The following is a 19,651-nucleotide window of genomic DNA, read 5'->3' as shown; positions in this document are numbered from 1 at the left end:
CTAAACCTGTTGTGCTGTAAAACTGAAGTATTGCTTCAAATAAAACAAGACCATTCAGTGTGGTGTGTGAGGACTCTTAACCAAAAGGGCAACTCTCACCCCATCTCTCTGGAATGGGAACTAAATGCTTTCTCGGCTTAGGGAGCTAGGACACACAATAGGAATTCAGCTGCTAAAAGCTTAAGAACTTCCATGCAAGCAGCATCTTTTTCTGATGTTTATGCTTGGGTGCCCCCTGCTGGAAAGAAACATTTTGTATACTGCAGGCATGGCCAACAGGTAGCTCGTGATCTACTGGTAGATCACTGGATGTGGTAGATCACCAGTAGATCACTTGCTCCCTCCAAAGATGCTCATCAGCTTTGGCTCCCCTAAAAAAGCTCAACTTTCCCTTGCACTCTTAAAAAATGGGGTTTTCCTTATCCCTAAAAACTCAACAACTTTGACCTGAACCCCCCAAAAGGGGGTGGATCACTCCCAGTTTTTAACTCTTTGAGTAGATCACGGTCTGTTGGGAGTTGGCCACCCCTCGTATATTGCATATATTTGCAAATTGCAGGGCTCCCCTTCTTATTTGTAGTCACACCTGTGCCATCCATGACAATCACTGCCACCCCAAATAGGGGGGAAATGTCTAATAGGGGAAATGATACTCCAGTAGCCCAGTTGGCAAATTAAGTAATTTAAAGTAACAAATACATTTATAAACATAAATAGCAAAATTCATACAAACTTAAGATATATATTGATTATTTGCTTTTGTCAAAATCTAAAGGTTTTCTTGATGCACACAATTTAAGACAATTGTCAAAATTGACACCTTTTGAAAGCTTTGAAAAGAACCCAAATTGATTTAGGTACATTTAAATTGGACAGTCATAAATATGGATTTCTTGATCATCACCAACTGATACAATTTTAGAACCATTTCCATTGTATTGCACTCCCCAGACCTGTGAACAAAACCAAAAATCAGTTAAGATTGATTACATAGCGTTAGGCAATAGCTTATCACAGACATTTTAAAAATTACAATGATCACGTCCTTTTCTTTAAAGGTAATTTATATATGCTGTGTACCGTCCACTGCACAAGAGAACCAACCCAATGGGCCCATAGATGTTGGGCTACAACTCCGCTGTGCCCTGACTATGGCTGATGGGAGTCGAGCAGTGACAATCATAAAACTGAAACACAAGAAGCTGCCTCATATTGAGTAGCAGCAACTCGTCTGAGGCAGAACTTGCCCATCACTTGCTCCCTGATGTGGAGATGCCAAGCATTGGGCCTGCATTCTTTGCATGCCAGGCATATACTGCCACCAAGCTATGGCCTCTGCCAGCAAAAGCACACTCATTCTGCTAAAAAGGCAGGCCAATGGGACTGCACTTTGGCTCTCACACCCATTGCCAGCACTTTGCGAGAGGTAAGCTGAGTGGTTCAATCATCTCAAATTAAAATGCCCAGTTTTATGTGGGAGTGGGGGGTGGAAATCTTCTGTTTCAGGTGTTAAGAGAACTGATCAGTAGGCAGAACAGGGATAGACAATTAATTGGACACACTTCACATTTATTTTATGGAACAAAATTTATATACTACTTCTGTAAGGAAACTGCCAATATAGCAGGAAGTAACCCTTCAAATTTTGGAACATCTCAAGACTAGTTCTATGCAGCCTGAACTAAATAAAGGTTTTAATGTAAGGAAAGTTCCCTAGGCTGCCACAACTGACAGCCACAAAGTTCTATATACCTGATCTTGATGATCAAAGAAGGTATGAGCACAGGTCTTAGAAGGTACATCCCACACTTTCACAGTTTTGTCCGATGAACTGGAAAAGAACAATGATCAACAAATTTGTTCCCTGTTAATACCAACCCACGAGGAATAGAAAACGGCCTCCGCTTCATGAACCACCATTTGTGCAGTCTACTGGTGTGAGCCTCTCGCCCTGAGCTGGGGAATTAAAAAATTGCAAGTCACATCCATCTATCCTGAAGCCATGGTACTCACTATTTTGTCACGTTTATTTAGGATATTTCATTGAAAGGTTCCAGGCTGGTGTACAAAATTGTGAATAACACCCCAACCCCAAAGAAAAGTCAAATAGAGCAAGCAAAAAACAAAAAAACAACCGTCTGAATTGTCTGGGCAAAAAAAGACAGTCTTCCCCTGGTATTGAAAAAGGTACCAGTGTTGGCACCAGACGTGTCCCTGGAGCAGATGCAGAAAAGTTCCTCTTTTAAGAGTGTAGCATATTAAAGAAGATACTTGGAGCAGGGCCTCTGCAGAAAATCTGAAGTCTGGCACGAGAATTGTTTTTGTTTCCCTAAGTGTGTATTTGCCGTGCATAATGTTCAGTCCATGCGTTGTGCAAGACATGGCGCAAAGCAGAAGCTGCCATGCTATGTAAAGGTAAAGGTACCCCTGACCTTTAGGTCCAGTCGCAGACGACTCGGGTTGCACGCTCACCTCGCTTTATTGGCCAAGGGAGCCAGCGTTTGTCCACAGACAGCTTCCGGGTCATGTGGCCAGCATGACTAAGTCGCTTCTGGCGAACCACGCACAGAAACGTTTACCTTCCCGCCGGAGCGGCACCTATTTATCTACTTGCACTTTGACGTGCTTTCGAACTAGGTTGGCAGGAGCAGAGACCAAACAACGGGAGCTCACCCCATCGCAGGGATTCAAACCGCCGACCTTACGATCAGCAAGCCCAAGGCTCGGTTTACACCACAGCACCACAAACACTAAGCAGATGAATAAAGAGTAACTAACTGCACTTAGCAACACAAGATTTAGTTTCCAACCGAGACCAGACTTGCGGAACTCACTGGCCTGATCCAACAAGGCACCTGAAAGTTCAAGCATCCATGTTCCTTCACCGCAGCAAAATGCAGTTCACACATTCCACTCGCTGTACACTTATTGACCGGCAGCTATCCAGTTACCAAACAGCATGTGAGAAAGTGAGCCCACAGCATGCAACTGTGTCTAATGCAGAACCTTGCACAGTGGTGTGGCATCTGACTTGTGTGCAGAAGCTTCAGTCCCCAGCATCTGCAGAAAGGGCTGGTAATGCCTTCCTGAAAACCTGGGCAGCCACTGCCACTCGGTGTAGGGAACACTAAGCTAAGATAGACCAATGGTGTGAGTCAGTGTAAGGCAATTCCTTTGTCCTGCACAAACCCCCAAGACAAGTATGGCTCAATGCAGCTCTCAGAAAAATTCTGCACAGCTCATACCCCTACAATAGATGCCCCACATTTTGCCATGCTTGAAGATGACGCCAACAGTTTTCTTCCGCTAACATGTTTTGCAAACAAACCCAGGAGAACAAGGGCAAGAGCTTGGGGGTGCTGTTAACACCTCGCTGCTTATGGGGAAAAACACACACTGAAATGAGCAGGAAAGTAGACTGATAAAGTACATTGCAGCAGAGCAGAGCAAACCCATGCTCTGTACAGCAAGATAGCAAGGTAAAGAAATCTTAGGAATTCTTTGTCATTTATCCCATTACACTCTTAGTCAGACTTCTTTTAACGTCAACACACTGTATTTTTCCGTGCATAAAATGATTTTTTTTTAGTGAGTTATACATGGATAGGGCAGAGGGGGGATGGGTGATTGGTGGCTGCTGGCGATTGGGAGTGTTGGTTCCGGCGGGTGAGTGAGTGTTGGCAACCCCCCGCCCCAAAAAAGCTGAACAACTCTGGGCAAACCCCCCGCCCCCAAAATACGGTATATTCATTTGTGAAAAACCCATCTTAAAAACAAGGGGAGAAGTTGCATAGGTTGTATTCAACTAACTTTTACTCATAGTAGACCTATGATTGTAATTAACTGGCCATGACTTAGGTCCATAAATTTTAAGGAGTCTTGAGTATAAGTTAGTTGAATACAATCCTGCAGTTACTTGGCACCTTTTGGAAATAAGGCTGCTAATTCCTAGTTCTTGGGAATTCTAGCTTCTTGGGAGAAAAGCAATGACAAACCTAGACAGCATCTTAAAAATCAGAGACATCGCCTTGCCGACAAAGGTCTGTATAGTTCAAGCTATGGTTTCCCCAGTAGTGATGTATGGAAGTGAGAGCTGGACCATAAAGAAGGCTGATCGCCAAAGAATTGATGCTTTTGAATTATGGTGCTGGAGGAGACTCTTGAGAGTCCCATGGACTGCAAAAAGATCAAACATATCCATCCTTAAAGAAATCAGCCCGGAGTGCTCACTGGAAGGACAGATCCCGAAGTTGAGGCTCCAGTACTTTGGCCACCTCATGAGAAGAGAAGACTCCCTGGAAAAGACCCTGATGTTGGGAAAGATGGAGGGCACAAGGAGAAGGGGATGACAGAGGATGAGATGGTTGGACAGTGTTCTCGAAGCTACCAACGTGAGTCTGACCAAACTGCAGGAGGCAGTGAAAGATAGGCGTGCCTGGCATGCTCTGGTCCATGGGGTCACAAAGAGTCAGACATGACTAAACAACAACAACAATTCCTATTTCTGCCCAATTAAGAAAATCAATCCACCAGTCATGCACCCAGTTTTCAAAACTATGTGAATTTTACTCCATGAAGCTCCATTTATAAACAGGCCTTCATCTCCACATCCCATCCACATAAATGAATGGTGATGCTGTAATGTCATAGGATCGGCGGCAAGTTCAAATCCACTGAGCCATGAAGTTCATCAGAAGACGAGGGAGCAGGGTCTATCTCAGCCTAGCCTGCTTTACAAGGATGCTCTACTTACCTCTGTTGTAATTCTGGGGGGTTCCTCTCATGTTATGTGTTTGTAGTCTTGCCCCTTATAAAATTAGTGATTTAAAAAGAATAGCTTGGGGTGAGGCAGAAGAGAGTAAACCCAGCATAGACCTGCAGCAGGCATGGAAAGGTCAAAGCCCAATGTGGGTCACCACTTCTCTCTCTCTTTGCCCCACCTCCTTTCCCATCCATTTCCCCCTCTCCTTGCTACCCACATGAAATTAGGCTAAGTGCTGCTCAACAATGAACCCAATGAATGATACTCCTTTCTAGAGTTCCATGAAGAAAGGGCAAGATGAAAATGTAACGCATAACCCAACCAAATCAGGTCATGTCAACATTCTACATACCTAGAAACGAAATGGGTGTCATCAGGACAAAACGCTACATTTAGCACCCAAGATGCGTGGCCGCTCAGGGTGCCTGCCAGGTTCGCATGCTGCCTGCAGAATTCAAAAACAGGCTACAGTTTAGAAATACACCTTAACAACAGGCTCTTCAAAATAATATTCCAGGGAACCTCTGAGTTTCTTTGGATGTTTATCAGAGTATTCTCAATGAAAAGTTGGAGCAATTGTGGACAAACTTCTGTGAAAAAACGGTTGCTTCTTATTATGAATCTTCCTTGCAAATCTTGGCTACCTGGGAGTGCTGGGTCCGTTTTACCACATTCTTCATTCAAGGTCCAAGAGATTAGCATTCCGAAAGAATAAAACGTATGTGCTCGACTGCACCCCATACTTTCCTGCCATGTGAAAGGGTTTGCACTTCATGAAAACGCAACCAACTTAGCAGGATAGGACTTATCCCTTAATTCAACCTTCCCCAACCTGGTGCCCTCCAACCACCATCATCTATAACTAGTTGCCATGCAGCCTGGGGCTTATGGAAGATGGGGTTCAACAGCTGCTGGAGGGCATGAGGCTGGGGAAGGCTGCCTTTATCAGTCACATTAATTACAACCTTCGTCTTCCAAAGGAAAAGGGCAAACAACGCCAAAAGATACTTCTTTGCAGGAGCCAAATGGATGAAGGTGGTGCAGGGGGGAAATGGGCTAGATGAACCAATAGCATATACTACCTGGTATAAAGGCAGCTTCCTAGGGGCTGATGGCCAGATGGGAACAAAACAAATCCAAGGAAAAAGAGGTTTGCCGTAGCTATTAGACATGTCAACCCAATAGAACTTCCACATTCAGACATAGAAGGCCGCTCTTGCAGGATACCCAAAGGCATCTGGGTGGCCACCAGTGTTTGAAACTAACTGGGCACCAGGTACCTCCTGCAACAGAGAATGGGCTGATTGTGAGGAATTTCTTATGTCTTGTCGCTGTGTACTGCAACTTATTAAAATTGCTGGCGCTTCTAACAGGCTGTTGCCTGTTGCTGGCTGCCGCTTGGATCTGCTGCTTGCAGACATGAATGCTAATGCCACCCTCCATTAGAAAGACACTAGAAAGAAGGCGGCTGCCTGCCTGCTGCTGCTGTGTCTCTGCTGCTCAGCTGCATTTGAGTGTTTTTCTCTACCAGACACAAGAGGCTGAGAAAGAACAAGCAAGGGTGAGAGGGTGCCATGGGGGGCATAAGGCTGGGTAAATCTGCACTTCAGAGAGCCTGTCCGAGTGCTGGGAGGGAAGGAGCCACCACTGTAGGAGGAGGGACAGAGGTTGAGATCTCCGACGATGGAGGGGAGTGAGAAGAGGTCTGCCATTTGGAGAAAAGGGCTGTTTCCAACCCTGATCTGGTGTTTGTCTTCTACTTGCAACAGAATTCCCTGGGTGTGCTTGAATGGCTAAAGCCCTGTGTGACTGTTAAGGCTGGAGTGAGCATATGCACATCATATCTCCTCCAGGGTCTACCATGTTCACTCTACTGCCTCCTGCAGTTTATCTTGCCCACTCACCACCCCACCGTTTCTGTTTTGGGGGAGGAATCCCAGCTTTCTCATTACCTCTTCCTCCCCCCCCCCCCCGACCATTCTCCTTTTCACTGTCTGGGTATTTCCCCCATTTCTGCCCTTCTGACCACCCAGACCCCTTCTGAAGGGGATACTTCCCATTTTCTTTCAAATCTAGGCCACTAAACCTATCCTACCCTTTTATGGTGATGGCCTATTTCTTTTTTCTTTCTTTCTTTTGGACTTTTCTGCACCCTGAACCTGGCCTGGCCAGCTTTGTAGGTGAAAACTTAACACAGCCTTTCTTTAGTGGAGGAAGCCATGGAAAGCATGCAGATTTCCTTGCCATTTCCATCTAACAATCTGAAGAACAGCCCACTTCCATATTGATTCTATTGATACTTGTTTTATTTGGTAGTTTTTCTGATGATGTTCTGGTTCACTTATAATTGTTTGTCTCGATTGTAAACTAACTTGTGAATCCATTGGATTAAAAAGCTAAATATAAATACAAGCAAACAATAAATGCACATGCACATGCATGCATTGGGCATCTCTACCATCAGTTGCGTAGGCCTGTAATATGTGTTGTTGTTGCTTAGTACAGAATCAGGAAATGGTAGTTACTCTGGATTTATTTGCCCAAAACACAAAGGTATGGTCTGGGGTGCTAATTTTATTTTTGATGCTTTCTTTTTAGAATGGTTAATTGCTTCAATTGTTCAAAAGGCCACAAAAGACACCTGGAATAACCCAAAGGAATCAAAACAGCAGCAAAAAGGTGGGGAACCACCGCTGTTAAATTTTATTCTGCTGATGATATACACAAATTCATTTTCATCTTTGTAATCTGGGTGATGGGGGGGGGGCTACACTTTCCATTGTTGTGACCGTAACCTGGGCTTAAGGTGCCATGTGATGCCTAGTTTGTATATCTGAGTTTGTAACTCTGTTGGCCACTGTAAGAAACTGGTAACACTAGATTAGGGTTGGCAATGTCTTCTGGGGCTGTTTGCTCTTTTCTATGAAAGCCAAAGTTTGTCACTGACGTAACTGATTCAGGCAGCCTTCCTCATCCTGGTGCCTTCCAGATGTTGTTGGATTACAACTCCCACCGGTCCTGACCATCAGCCTTGCAGGCTGGTGCTGACACAGGAATTGGAGTCCAACAACCTCATGCTCTCAACATACATCCTGGCAAGGAAGGAAGGAAGCAAAGTACCTCTTTCCTGTTGGTTTGGAAAACTGAGAAGCAGTTAAGAGGAGATACACGGAGGTAGAAAGGTGTACAAGAGTCAAGGGGAAATTGATTTTTTTTATCTCCAAAAAAATAGATTTTACCATTACATTACCATGGATCAGTTTTGAGAGACATTGCCTTGCTCTGGACAGAGAAAGGATTAGCACTTACACGTCATAAATCTTGATGTAGCCATCATCTGAAGCTGTGACAAGTAACTGGGAGTCTGGGGAGAATGTCAAGGAACGGATTGGCATAGCGTGCCCTGAAATATAGAAGAATCCCACTTTCATCCATGAAGGCCTGCATATATCACATCTTGTACTGCCCCCACCCCTGCAACCCTGTTTGACTAGCTCCTTTCCTGAACTGTTTTTGGAAGCATGGGCAGGAGAAGCTCTGGCGGCAACCTGAAAATGTAGGAGGAAAGCAAAGCACAGCCTCTGTATTTGGAGGCTTCAGACCACTTCCCAGAGATGGAGAGCAATCTGCTGCAAACATTCCAAGCCTTACCTTCCAATGTGTGAAGAAGTTTTCCAGTCGCAATATCAAAGATATTGATAATTCCATCTATAGCTCCACTGGCAAGATATTTTCCATCCGGGCTCTGCAAATAACAGAGAATTGTGGTATTTTTTTAAAAAAATCTATCTTCCTCCATCCCCAAGTGCAAGCAGGCATAAAGGGAAAACATATTCTATTTAGAGAAATTTATAGACCACCTAATGAAAACAACCACCACTAAGCTAAAATAAAAAGTTTTTTTGAAAGCATCTAGAACAGCATAGAAAAGATGCCTGCCTGTGTTAGGAAGGTTGCTCCAAAGCATAGATTGGATTGAGTCCAAACAGATGAGGAATGAACATTATGCAGCATTTTGTAAAAGTGCAAGTTACACAGATCAAAGTGGTCAAGTACGCATGTATGGGGTAAGGTGATCTTTCATGTAAACTGGCCTGAAGTTCTCCACAGCTTTAAGTAATAAGAGTAAACCGTGAACTTGTCCAAGTAACAAACTGGCACCCAGTGCAAATCTTGAGCCATAATATGCAGTATCAACAGTATCCAAACCAATGGCAAGGACACACACACACCCCTGGAGTTCTTTGCAGTAATCCAACCTTGAAGTCACCAATGCCTTGAATACTGTGGTCAAGTTATAAGAACATTACGTCAAAAGAGCACAGTTGCATTTCCGCTCCGGAAGCGGGAGGGTGATGGTGGATATTAACATCGCTCCAGTTCTCACGGGGTAATTAGAGGCTGAGATGGGAGTAAATCAGCCTCCCGAAATCTTCCCAGGGGTTATGGGAAGAGCTGCCTCGCCCGCGGTGCCCGTTAACCCTGCTCCAAACTCCAAGGAAGGAGGAGCGGGGGGGGGCCTTTGGGGTGCAAAGCCCCCGCGAGAATCTTGGCACTCCCTGAAGCTACCCCACCTACTCTCGAGTTCCACTACTTAAATGAATAATTCGATAAGTTTTGGACACGCTTCATGCAAGAAGGAGAATAAGTACTTTGCTATAAAATCCAGCCACTGAGAGGACAAGAAAGATCAAGAGAAAGAAGATTATAACATCTTATCGGTATGTGGGAATGGAACGAAAAGGGGGGGGGGTGGAGCCCTGCTCTCTGTTATTGAACTTTGCCATATTACATTATATCTATGGGCAAACCCCCCCCTAAAAGAGATGTTTTCACTATTTATAGCAAGTGAGATTTGAAAACTGGAAAGTGCGACATTTGCGGAAATAATACAGCCTCCAAAATATAAACTGTGTGGAAACGAACATAAGATAAAAAAGTACCATCTATACAAAAAAGTTATTTTTCGAAGCCATCTGGAAGAAGATAAAAGGTGTTTTAATCTGGAAATTGGCAAAGCACCCCGATTGCTGGTTGTTTTCATTTTTCTACAAGAGACTTTGTCGATTGCCCGGGGGGGGGGGAGCCAATATATAACTTTTAATATACCAAACTTAAAATACGACAGGCAACCCCCCTGAAAAGGCTTGGATCCAGCTGGTATGAAAGGGAAATGAGCAGAACGCACTGTATGGAATTTATCAGGGTTGAGTGAAATGGCAGCTGCTGAGTTACGACCTTTGGATTCAACTAGAAAAACACCAACGTGTCAGGGGGAAACGTAATATATGGGAAATTATGGACATAAAATCCACACAGATTTTTTTCAGCTGTTTTATCTCACTTGGGAAACAATTCAGTGGTGTGAAGGAAAGAGGAATGAAATACTGTTGGACAGAATGACAGACAACATCAGAGGGGAGATGGGAGACATCGAAGGGCTGTGGAAGGCAACGGAAATAAGAGGCGGACTAAAATTCCTGAAAGCTTGAAGCGTGGGAAGTCTTAAAAATTAACAATTCGGCAGTTTATTTGGATTATATGGATTATTTGATATTTATATGTAAAATTGAAATATTTGATGTGATTGGTATAATTGGAAAATCTAATAAAAATGATTTGGCAAAAGAGCAGTTGCATCAGGCCACAGTCTAATCTAGTCCAGCATCTTGTTCTGACAATGGCCCATCAGGTGCCTAGGGGAAGCCCGAGAGCAGCAGCACTCTCCCCAGTAGCTGTTCCCAGCAACAGGGATTCAGACCAGAGGTTGTAGAACCCATAAAAAGTCAACTATACTTAAGCCTCACCAACATCAGCCAATTTCTTTCTGGGGCAAAGATGAGAAAGGCAGCCCTCTCTGCTCGAGTGCATGACTATGCTGTGAAGATTAAATATACCTGTGGATATATCCAGCAGATCCAATGTTGGGAAAGGCTTCAAGCTGCAGCTTGACACTGCAGGTCTCTTACAAATCTTCCTGCTTGGGCCTGGCTTGGCAGCGTTAGGCAAGTCTGCAGAGCACTAGATGCTTTGCAGTACCGGTCTACACTCCACCAGGGGATATCAGTCTCACTTCAACAAGGCTCTGATTTTCCTGCAAGAAAACCCAGAGGTGGGTTCCTAATCAAGGGTACCAATTGGTCTGGGGCATAAAATGTGTCAGCTGCTGATTTCAGGCTATATCATAAGGGTGGTGAACCTTTTTGGTGGTATGGGCCAGATCCTTATCAAGATCAGCCTTACTAGGCTGCCCATACGCCAATCACATGACATCAAAATGACATAAAGTGCAAGGTGCTGTTAAAAGGAAGGTCCCCCCCTTCTGTTTCAGTTGGGGTTCCATGCAAAGCCCTTGAATCAGGAATTGGGGGAAATGGCCTCGGCCAGCTTAGAGCCTTTGGTGGGCAACTTCTGGCCGGCAAGACAGAGGCTCCCCACCACAACATATTCTAGGATCATCAGCTAGTGGGGACACACCTATAAATCCCATGAAAAAACAAACATTGATTGTTGACAAGTACAGTTATATTCTTGTCACATTCAATTTATCTGGGCTTGTGTTTTAATATCTCTGGGCAACCATACAATTTCTTTCCTACTGTGGGCCCCATATAGTGTGAAAGCATAGCATTTTATCTGGTTTGGATTTGCACACACAGCCTCGTGAAGAAGAAAAACGGAGTAAGAGGTGCTGGATTTGAAAATCTTCTGAAGCAGCACTTGCTGATCAGCATTTTGAAACCCTTAATGAGCTAACACAGTGGAGGTCTGAAGCCTGGTCATCTGTCCCTTGGCACCACTTTTTAAATGCTAGCAAAACACAGGGCATTCAGGACGAATTAGTAAGTGGTGGAGATAGTAAGAGAATGCACCAAACACCAATTAACAGACAAGATTCTTACATATGCAATACTCAGGATGAATTTGCCTCTTGTATCCAAGGAATATTCTTTTTTTCCAGTCTCAACACCAAAAATGTTCACTTTCCCTATGTGGCTTCCTGTTGCAACATATTGGGAGTCAGGCGAAAAAGCGAGTGACCAGGCATCCACTGTGAGAGGAGAAGGAGGGAAAAGTTAGTGCTCTAAACTCCAGATTAAATATCCAACACTGATTGAACTGTTCTTATTTTATAAGTGCACGGCAATGCTGATGTATGACTAGCTGTTATGCAAGGAATGAAGAAAAAAGTAAAGCTATAAAGAGATGGGAACAAGATCTAGGACATGAAATAGAATATGTGAAGTGGGGAAAAGTATGGTCCAAAATGATCAATTTTACAGCATGTTATTTAATCAGAGAAAATCTGATGAAAATGCACCATAGATGGTATCTATCTCCAGAAAGGTTAGCTAAAATAAACAAAAACAATCAAAACAAATGTTGGAAATGTCAAAAAGAGAAAGGATCCTTCTATCATATGTGGTGGGTATGCCCAGAAATCGTAAAATATTGGAACATGGTGCATGAAGAATTGAAAAAAATATTTAAGATCAACATTAGTAAGACCCCAGAAGCATATCTACTAGGGATATTAAATGAGGAGATACCGAAGAATAAAACCACTGTCTATTTATATGCCACGGCCGCGGCAAGAACAGTGCTGGCAAGATATTGGAAAGAGAAACTTGTACCCTCCCGGGAAGAATGGCTCTGTAAAGTATGTGAATATTTAGAATTGGCAAAATTAACAGATATAATAAAAGGTAAACCCAGAAGTTTAGTTAAAAATGAGTGGGAATGCTTGAATGAATACTTTAAAAAACAAGGATCAAAATCGACAATCTGTTTAAGTTTAGAGTGAAAGAAATTTGTGAAAAAAGGAAAGTAGGAGGATTTATTTTGAATTAAAATTAAGAAAGATAAAAGATAGGAAAATGATTTAAAACAGAGGGAAGGATGAATCTGAAGTAAAGTACTGTATGGAAGGTGGAAGTCACTGTATAGACCATTTGTATGGAACTGTATAGATTATTTGTATGGAACTGCAGCAATGCAGGGAGGAATATAGGAAAGATAAAAAAAAGTTGAATAATGAGTAACTAGAATTAATTACTGCTTTTTGTTTCCTTTGTATCTCTCTTGCATTGGAAGAAGTTACCTATGTGACTATACACTTAGTCTTACTTTTTTTTTTCTTTTTTCCTTCCCCTTTTTCTACTTTTTGTGGTTCTTATTTTTGTTTTTTGTTTTTTGTTTGTTTGTTTTTTACCTTTTGTGGTTGTTGTTATTCCTTTGTATTTGTATCTGCGAAAGGTTTTTAAATTCGTTGTGAAATTGTTAAATCTAAATCTAAATAAAGTAGATATTATTAAAAAAAAATAAAAAAGAAAAAAAATGGCTTGACTTACTATTTACTGGATTTTTTAAATGTGGGTTGTAAAACTGGTTCTTACATTAAAATTTATGATTTGTGGAGAATATTCTCATTCTCGATAATATTCTCCAGATAATATTCTCACTCACATCCCTAGTCAGGATTACTATCCTCCATTCTGAAGATGGAGAAAAAGATGCTGGGAATGAGTGGCTTACCTGAAATTCAGCTAATGAGCTTCATCACAGTGACAAGGGTAAAACTGGGGCCCCTTACTGATTCATCACCAGCTCAGTCACCTTGGAACTGTCTCAATGCACAAACCATCTGAGCAAACATGCAGAGCTTTAGCCTCTACTTCCTAATGGAACAAATTACTAACTCCCCATTGATTTCTATGGAATTCACAGCCTGATCCTGTGTAAAGTTATTCAGAAGTCAGTCCTAAAGAGTTTAATGGGCATATGATTGCATGCATATGATTGCAGTTAGTCATGACTAGCTTTTTATGGAACATATGTTTACCTTGTAATCCACCACAAGGTCCTCTTTTATGAAAATAGCAAATACATACATAAAGCTTTAGTTAATGTTTTAAATTAATTAAATAAACAATAAATCACCCTTCCTATTAATCACCCTTCCTCTCAAACGGTTCTGAGCAATGTATAGCACACATAAATTTCATAACACCAATACTAGCAACAGTATGCTAAAAATAAATATTAACTACTCATTAGAACACTTGCAGCCCTTGAAATGTATATTCTTAGTAGTCGGAGAACTTTTGAACTTTACCAGGTCCAGCATCTATTGACTTGATCTGTTTGCCAGTGTCTAAGTCCCAAATACGAATGTGAGCATCTAAAGAACTTGACGCAGCAATGGTACCCATGTGACTAATATCCACCGAAACTACACCCAGCTGATGACCTTCTAACGTCCACTTGAGATCCAGCTTCTCTCCGTTCCTTTGCAAAATAAAAGGAAACAAAAATTTAAAAATAATACATGTTTCTTCATATGGCACACCTATCACCACATTCTGAAATTCTGTTCTGCACATTTTTCCATTTCCATATTAATTTTGGTTTTCACAATCCATTGCCCTCCCCAAATTGCAGTCTTCCACATGAAAAGGAGATGAAATAATTATGCACATAGAAGCCCCAAGGAAGTCAATGGGAAAGGCCTTAGTTCAGTGGCAAGGATCCCACATTCTATCCCTGGCATTTCCAGGAAGGAAACACCCTTGTCTGAAACCCACTGTCAACACTTTTGAAACCACAAGTTACTAACAGCACAGTGAAAACAAAATAAAAAATAAAAAATAAAAAAAATCCTTCCAGTAGCACCTTAGAGACCAAGTAAGTTTGTTCTTGGTATGAGCTTTCGTGTGCATACACAGTGTGGCGGAATAATGCCTGCTGACGATTCTGGTTCATCATGGGTTAACCTATCACTCCCATGTTAGGTAGGTGTTCCCTGGGAAGCGGAGCTAGTTGGCATTCTAAAAGGAGGGGGAACAACCATTGAAAGGCAGTTGGGGGGCTGGCAGTTGGGTGTGGAGGGTTAGAAAGAGAAAAGGAGAGGTTAGGCTTTAGGGAATGGGAGGAAAGGTCATCACCGTTACTAACGGGATGCAGGAAATATTATAACGAAGGTGAATTACATGAGAAGATTTGTACCAGTAATAACCCGAGACATCCATGTTTTCTAGTTACCTAATAAAGTTAAATGTGCTTAAACGTTCATTGACTCTGGCAGTGGATCAGTACCTTAAGAGGTGTGACTAAGAGGAGAGAACAAAGCTTTCCTGTGGAAGAGGAAACTGCTTATTCTCCTGTCACACAGAGGGCTGGACAGTGAAGCCAAGTGAGCCACTTATTTGCCTAAAGGGAAGGCAAACTGCAGTAGTTGGGAACCCTGTTAGGGAAATCCCATGGGTGGCAAGAGGTTTTCAAACGTAGAGCCCTGAGGTACCCCAGAGACGACTCCCATATGAACACTGAAGGATCCATCCTCGTTGTCAGTGAAACTTAGGGAGTGTCTCTGTTGTGGAAGTATTGAAGGGGAGGAATAGGATCCCTCACACACACTTCTTCAGATACACTGAAACAGAAGTCACCAGACCCTTATATATAGTGAGAGAGTGAGTAATACCCTTACTCTGAGTAATACCCCTCCTCACTCTCTCACTATATATAAGGGTCTGGTGAATTCTGTTTCAGTGTATCTGAAGAAGTGTGCATGCACACAAAAGCTCATACCAAGAACAAACTTTGTCTCTAAGGTGCTACTGGAAGGATTTTGTTTTGTTTTGTTTTGTTTTGTTTTGTTTTGTTTTGACTATGGGAGACCAACACAGCTACCTACCTGTAACTAGCACAGTGAGAACAAATTTTTGCAAGCCTTGCTTGGGTAAATCAAAGCACAGCTTAAAAATAAAATCTGAATTTGTGTTTAACTACAGCGTGTATACACAGGAAACCAAATTATATCAGAGCTAAAAGAGGATTAGACAAGTTCACAGAAGTTATATCAACAGCAACTAGCTATGATGCCAAACAGACTAGCACATGTTTACATCATGCTCCTGGCTTCTCTAGAATTCAGTTTAACCAATTCTTTTTCTTTCTTTTTTGGAACTCACCATTTCCAGACTTTCACCATGTCATCCAAAGAGCCTGAGATGACTGTTTCTGAGCCATCGTTTCTATTCTTTCCCCAGGCCACTGACCAGATGGCATCGTCATGTGCTGGGAAAGAAAATAACTGATTGAAAGATGAATGCAAGATTATTCCAAAAAGGAATGCAGTTTAACAGCTGGGGTTATCCTAAGTTTTACTGGATAACAGCAAGGTGTCACAGATAGTATCAATTCTGCCTTAATATCAATCAGCCCACTCTAGACTAAAAAAAAAACAATTTTAGAAGTAGATGTATTTCTCCTTTGTTTTACTCAGCCAGTCAGGTGGGGTAGGGCAGGGTGGGTGAAATATCCAAAATGACTGGGTCTGACACATTATCATTGCTCTAGGAAACTGATTCCATTGTCAAACTGCTCGTTCTCAAGATGCTTCTCCTATGGTACAACCAAAATCTAACCTGCAATTTAAGCCCATTAGATCTAATCGTGTCCTCTTGAACAGCAGAGTTTAAGCCTTTGCCCTCTTTTATTTAGGAAGCCATCTAGGTATTCAAAGAATGTTAGGATGTCTCTCCCACCACCCCCAGTTTCGTCTCTTCTCAAGACTGTACATAACATACTCCTCCAACCTAGAGACTACAAATCCCATCATCCTGACCAGCGACCATGCTGACTGGGACTGAAGGGAATTGGAGCCCAACAACATGTGAGGAGCCAAAGGTTCCCTATCCCTATGGTATCAGAAATTATTGCAGCTGGATGCAAATGGGATTCATTTTTCACACTTTTCCTTTTTCTGATCCTTAATTTTTTGTCTTCATATTTCAAACATACCAGGAATCATGACAACTAGAACATTTCTTTCATAAATTCTTTCTTTCTTTGAACAGTTAAGATGGAATTCATAAGTTACGTTAAAATCTATCCCTTTCTCATACATTTAATTTGCCAGTAGGATTATTTCCTCACCTTGTTCTTGCTTGAAGAGAATACTGTACTAGGGGAGAAAAAGGAATATCCCTGTTATGAAGTAATAAAATTTAAATCGTAAAATTAAAAGTTGTGGCTCTGATACACTTACTTGCGTAGTCATTTCTTCATACAAACTGGACACACAGAAATGGTCTGGGGAAGGAAAGAGGGGTAGTCAAACCAAGGTAGAAACATTCCCAGTGAAGAAATAAATGTGCATAATATCAAGTTACAAGGAAAGCAATAAAATAACAAACACAGTAGCGAGCAAGAAAACAAGCTACATGTTCTAATTTCACCTCTGCCATAAATTCACAAGGTCACGATTTCAAAGTCCTAAAAGATTGGTGCTGTGATGTTTTTACTGTAATGATCTGTATGTTTTCATACATCAGATAGATAGATAGCTTCAATTTTATTAATGTTTAATTGCTTTTTAATGGCTCTTTCCACCCACCCCTCTTTATTTTCAGCTGTTTCTATTTTATCTGTAAGCCGCCTGGAGTTCCTGTCATGGAAAAAGGGGAGTCTAAAGAAATATAAAAACAGCAGCAGCGCCAGGTTGGCCGACGGAGCCGCCACTCTCCCCGAGGTGGCGGAAGGAGAGGCCTTTCCCTCGGCCTTGGATCCCAGCCAATGACACAAAGTTTGCACCAAGGCGCACGAGGCGGCAGCCCAAGGGGCGGCGCCGGCGAGGAGGGCCGCATCCAGCGCCAGCGCCTCCCCGGGCATGAGGCCCACCCTGCAGCGGAAGCCCCCGAGGGAGGCGAAAGGGATGTTGCTATGGAAACGCGGCCCCCCACGACCGCCCCCTCCCTCGCCTACCCCACGCAGTACCCGCGTCCAATTTAGAGATATACAGTACTGTATTTGTTTCGACGGATCTAGCGATAGTTCAATCCGTCTCCAAGGCTCCCCGCAGCACTACCGGCGCCTCCTGGTGACGCAGACGATGACGCGCCGCCTCTCGCCGCCAGGAGGCCGGGGAAGTAATGGCAGGACCCGAGAGGGGCTTCTCTGCCGCCCCCTGGTGGGCAGGAGGCCGTTTGCCGGGCGGCGCCCTTTGCGCGTGCGCTGTCGGTGCCGGGCCGCTTCCCCCTCGCTGCTGCCCCTTGTGGCTGCGGAGATGCCGCCGGGCTGCTGGCGGAGGATCCGTGCAGAAAGACTTCCCGGGGGGGGGGGGGGCTGGGAGCTTTTGCAAGCAATCAGATCACTGGAGCGTCGCCACACTGGGTCCCCAAACAACCCCTCGTATTTCCAAATGCAACTCTTGGCCCGGGTGGGACAGCGCGCTTCTCCTGATGGACAAATCAACACAACAAAAAAAGGAATATGCGGGGGGGGGGGAACCTCACACTTTCCATATCCTTTTGCACTGACTTTGCTAAGACCATCAAACGTGGTTTTCACCCTCCATCAAGGACAGGCACTTTCATTTCATTGCCTTCCTGGGAACTTCCAAAACTACAACCATCAGCCACTCTTTTCATTTTTTTCCTGCGCAACTGCTAGGTTTTGTGTTCCTTGTCTAAGTCTGTTCTGTTACTTGATATTCAAAATCATATTTTTTTTAAATAATACTTCTGGCTCCTGAAAAGGTTTGGGGGACAGGCGTCCTGTTTTATTTCCAAACACTGCATGTACTGTAGCTTCACACACTTACAGTGCATGCCCCCCACCCTGTCCCAAAAAGGAATCCTGGGAACTGAAGTTTGTGGTGTGTCTGCAGCCTTCGTGGTAAAAAACCCCACACGCACAAAAAATGTTGCGGAGGGAACCTATGGTTCCCAGGATTCTTTGGAGAAAGTCACATGTTTTCCTCTCAGAGCTACAAATCTCAGCACTCTTAACCAAGATTATTGGGGGTGGGGATCATATGGTTTAACTGTTGGGTGTACATTAAATGTACAGTTGTGATCTGCCCTAAATGTCAGTTGCTGTGATTTCCTGAAGGCATAAGTATTGTCTTATTAACAAATCAATTCATATCTTATTTTTCTTAGGAGAAAGAAAGGGTGATGCTCCTAATAAGTAACGGGACTGGCAATTCTCCCCACAAAATATATGAGTGATAGCCAACTAAGTTGGGGAGGGGCAACCTGCTCCCCTCCCAATGCTGTCAGACCCCGGGACTCCTCTTGTCCCTAAGCAGTGGACATGGTGGCAGAGGCGGATGGACACTGGATTTCAACAACCTCGAGAGGGCCAGAGTTTTCCTGCCCCTAAAGGAAGACATACTCCAAGTTGTTGTTGTTGTCGTCGTTCAGTCGTGTCCAACTCTTCGTGACCCCATGGAGCAGAGCACGCCAGGCACACCTATCTTTCACTGCCTCCCGCAGTTTGGCCAAACTCATGCCAGTCGCTTCGAGAACACTGTCCAACCATCTCATCCTGTCGTCCCCTTCTCCTTATGCCCTCCATCTTTCCCAACATCAGGGTCTTTTCCAGGGAGTCTTCTCTTCTCATGAGGTGGCCAAAGTATTGGAGCCTCAACTTCAGGATCTGTCCTTCCAGTGAGCACTCAGAGCTGATTTCTTTAAGGATGGATATGTTTGATCTTTTTGCAAAGATCTCAAGAGTCTCCTCCAGCACCATAATTCAAAAGCACCAATTCTTCAGCGATCAGCCTTCTTTATGGTCCTTCTTTATGGAAGTGAGTTCCATACTGGGTAAACCATAGCTTTAACTATACGGACCTTTGTCGACAAGGTGATGTCTCTGCTTTTTAAGATGCTGTCTAGGTTTGTCATTGCTTTCCTCTGAGTAAAACCATTTAAATGAAGGCACTGAGAAGTGCATTTAATTTGGATATATGTTTCTGTGTGTACATTTGTGAACTTGCTAACCCTGGCACAGTTTAGCTCTTCCCTGGACACTGCAAGTGGGAAGCCCAACAGGGTGCAGACTGATACCCCAGCTCAGTCGCTGAGGACATCTGCAGGAGCTTCT

General features: G+C 43.3%; 1 protein-coding gene across 4 annotated transcripts; it reads right to left on the bottom strand.

Moving 5' to 3' along the window:
* Positions 1-666: 666 nt before the first annotated feature.
* WDR61 (WD repeat domain 61) lies at positions 667-17,632 on the bottom strand. 4 transcript variants are annotated; one of them, XM_033166637.1, is made up of 11 exons: positions 17,568-17,632; positions 16,812-16,855; positions 16,700-16,727; positions 15,733-15,838; positions 13,878-14,050; positions 11,665-11,813; positions 8,414-8,507; positions 8,072-8,165; positions 5,115-5,207; positions 1,753-1,831; positions 667-953 (listed from the first exon to the last, which is right to left on the bottom strand). In XM_033166637.1, exons 2-11 carry the CDS (start codon positions 16,821-16,823, stop codon positions 864-866), a joined length of 918 nt encoding a protein of 305 aa, XP_033022528.1. In that variant the 5' UTR covers positions 16,824-16,855; positions 17,568-17,632; the 3' UTR covers positions 667-863. The 4 variants fall into 4 exon arrangements, with proteins under 4 accessions (XP_033022528.1, XP_033022529.1, XP_033022531.1 ...); XM_033166638.1 differs by lacking the exon at positions 17,568-17,632 and having other exon boundaries at positions 16,812-16,946; XM_033166640.1 differs by lacking the exon at positions 17,568-17,632 and having other exon boundaries at positions 16,700-16,722; positions 16,812-16,945.
* Positions 17,633-19,651: the final 2,019 nt, after the last annotated feature.

This window comes from Lacerta agilis, chromosome 13, assembly GCF_009819535.1.
Source record: "Lacerta agilis isolate rLacAgi1 chromosome 13, rLacAgi1.pri, whole genome shotgun sequence".
Lineage (NCBI taxonomy): Eukaryota > Metazoa > Chordata > Lepidosauria > Squamata > Lacertidae > Lacerta > Lacerta agilis.
Note: the sequence above shows the minus strand (reverse complement) of the source record. Positions and strands in the feature narration are given on the sequence as shown.

What these genes read in the sequence shown, in the direction of transcription:
- WDR61 (XM_033166637.1), bottom strand. An exon ending in TCTCTTCAAGCAAGAACAAG is followed by an intron (nt 15,839 to 16,699) that starts GTGAGGAAATAA and finishes TTTCTTTCCCAG; the next exon opens with CACATGACGATGCCATCTGG. An exon ending in ATGGTGAAAGTCTGGAAATG is followed by an intron (nt 14,051 to 15,732) that starts GTGAGTTCCAAA and finishes TATTTTGCAAAG; the next exon opens with GAACGGAGAGAAGCTGGATC.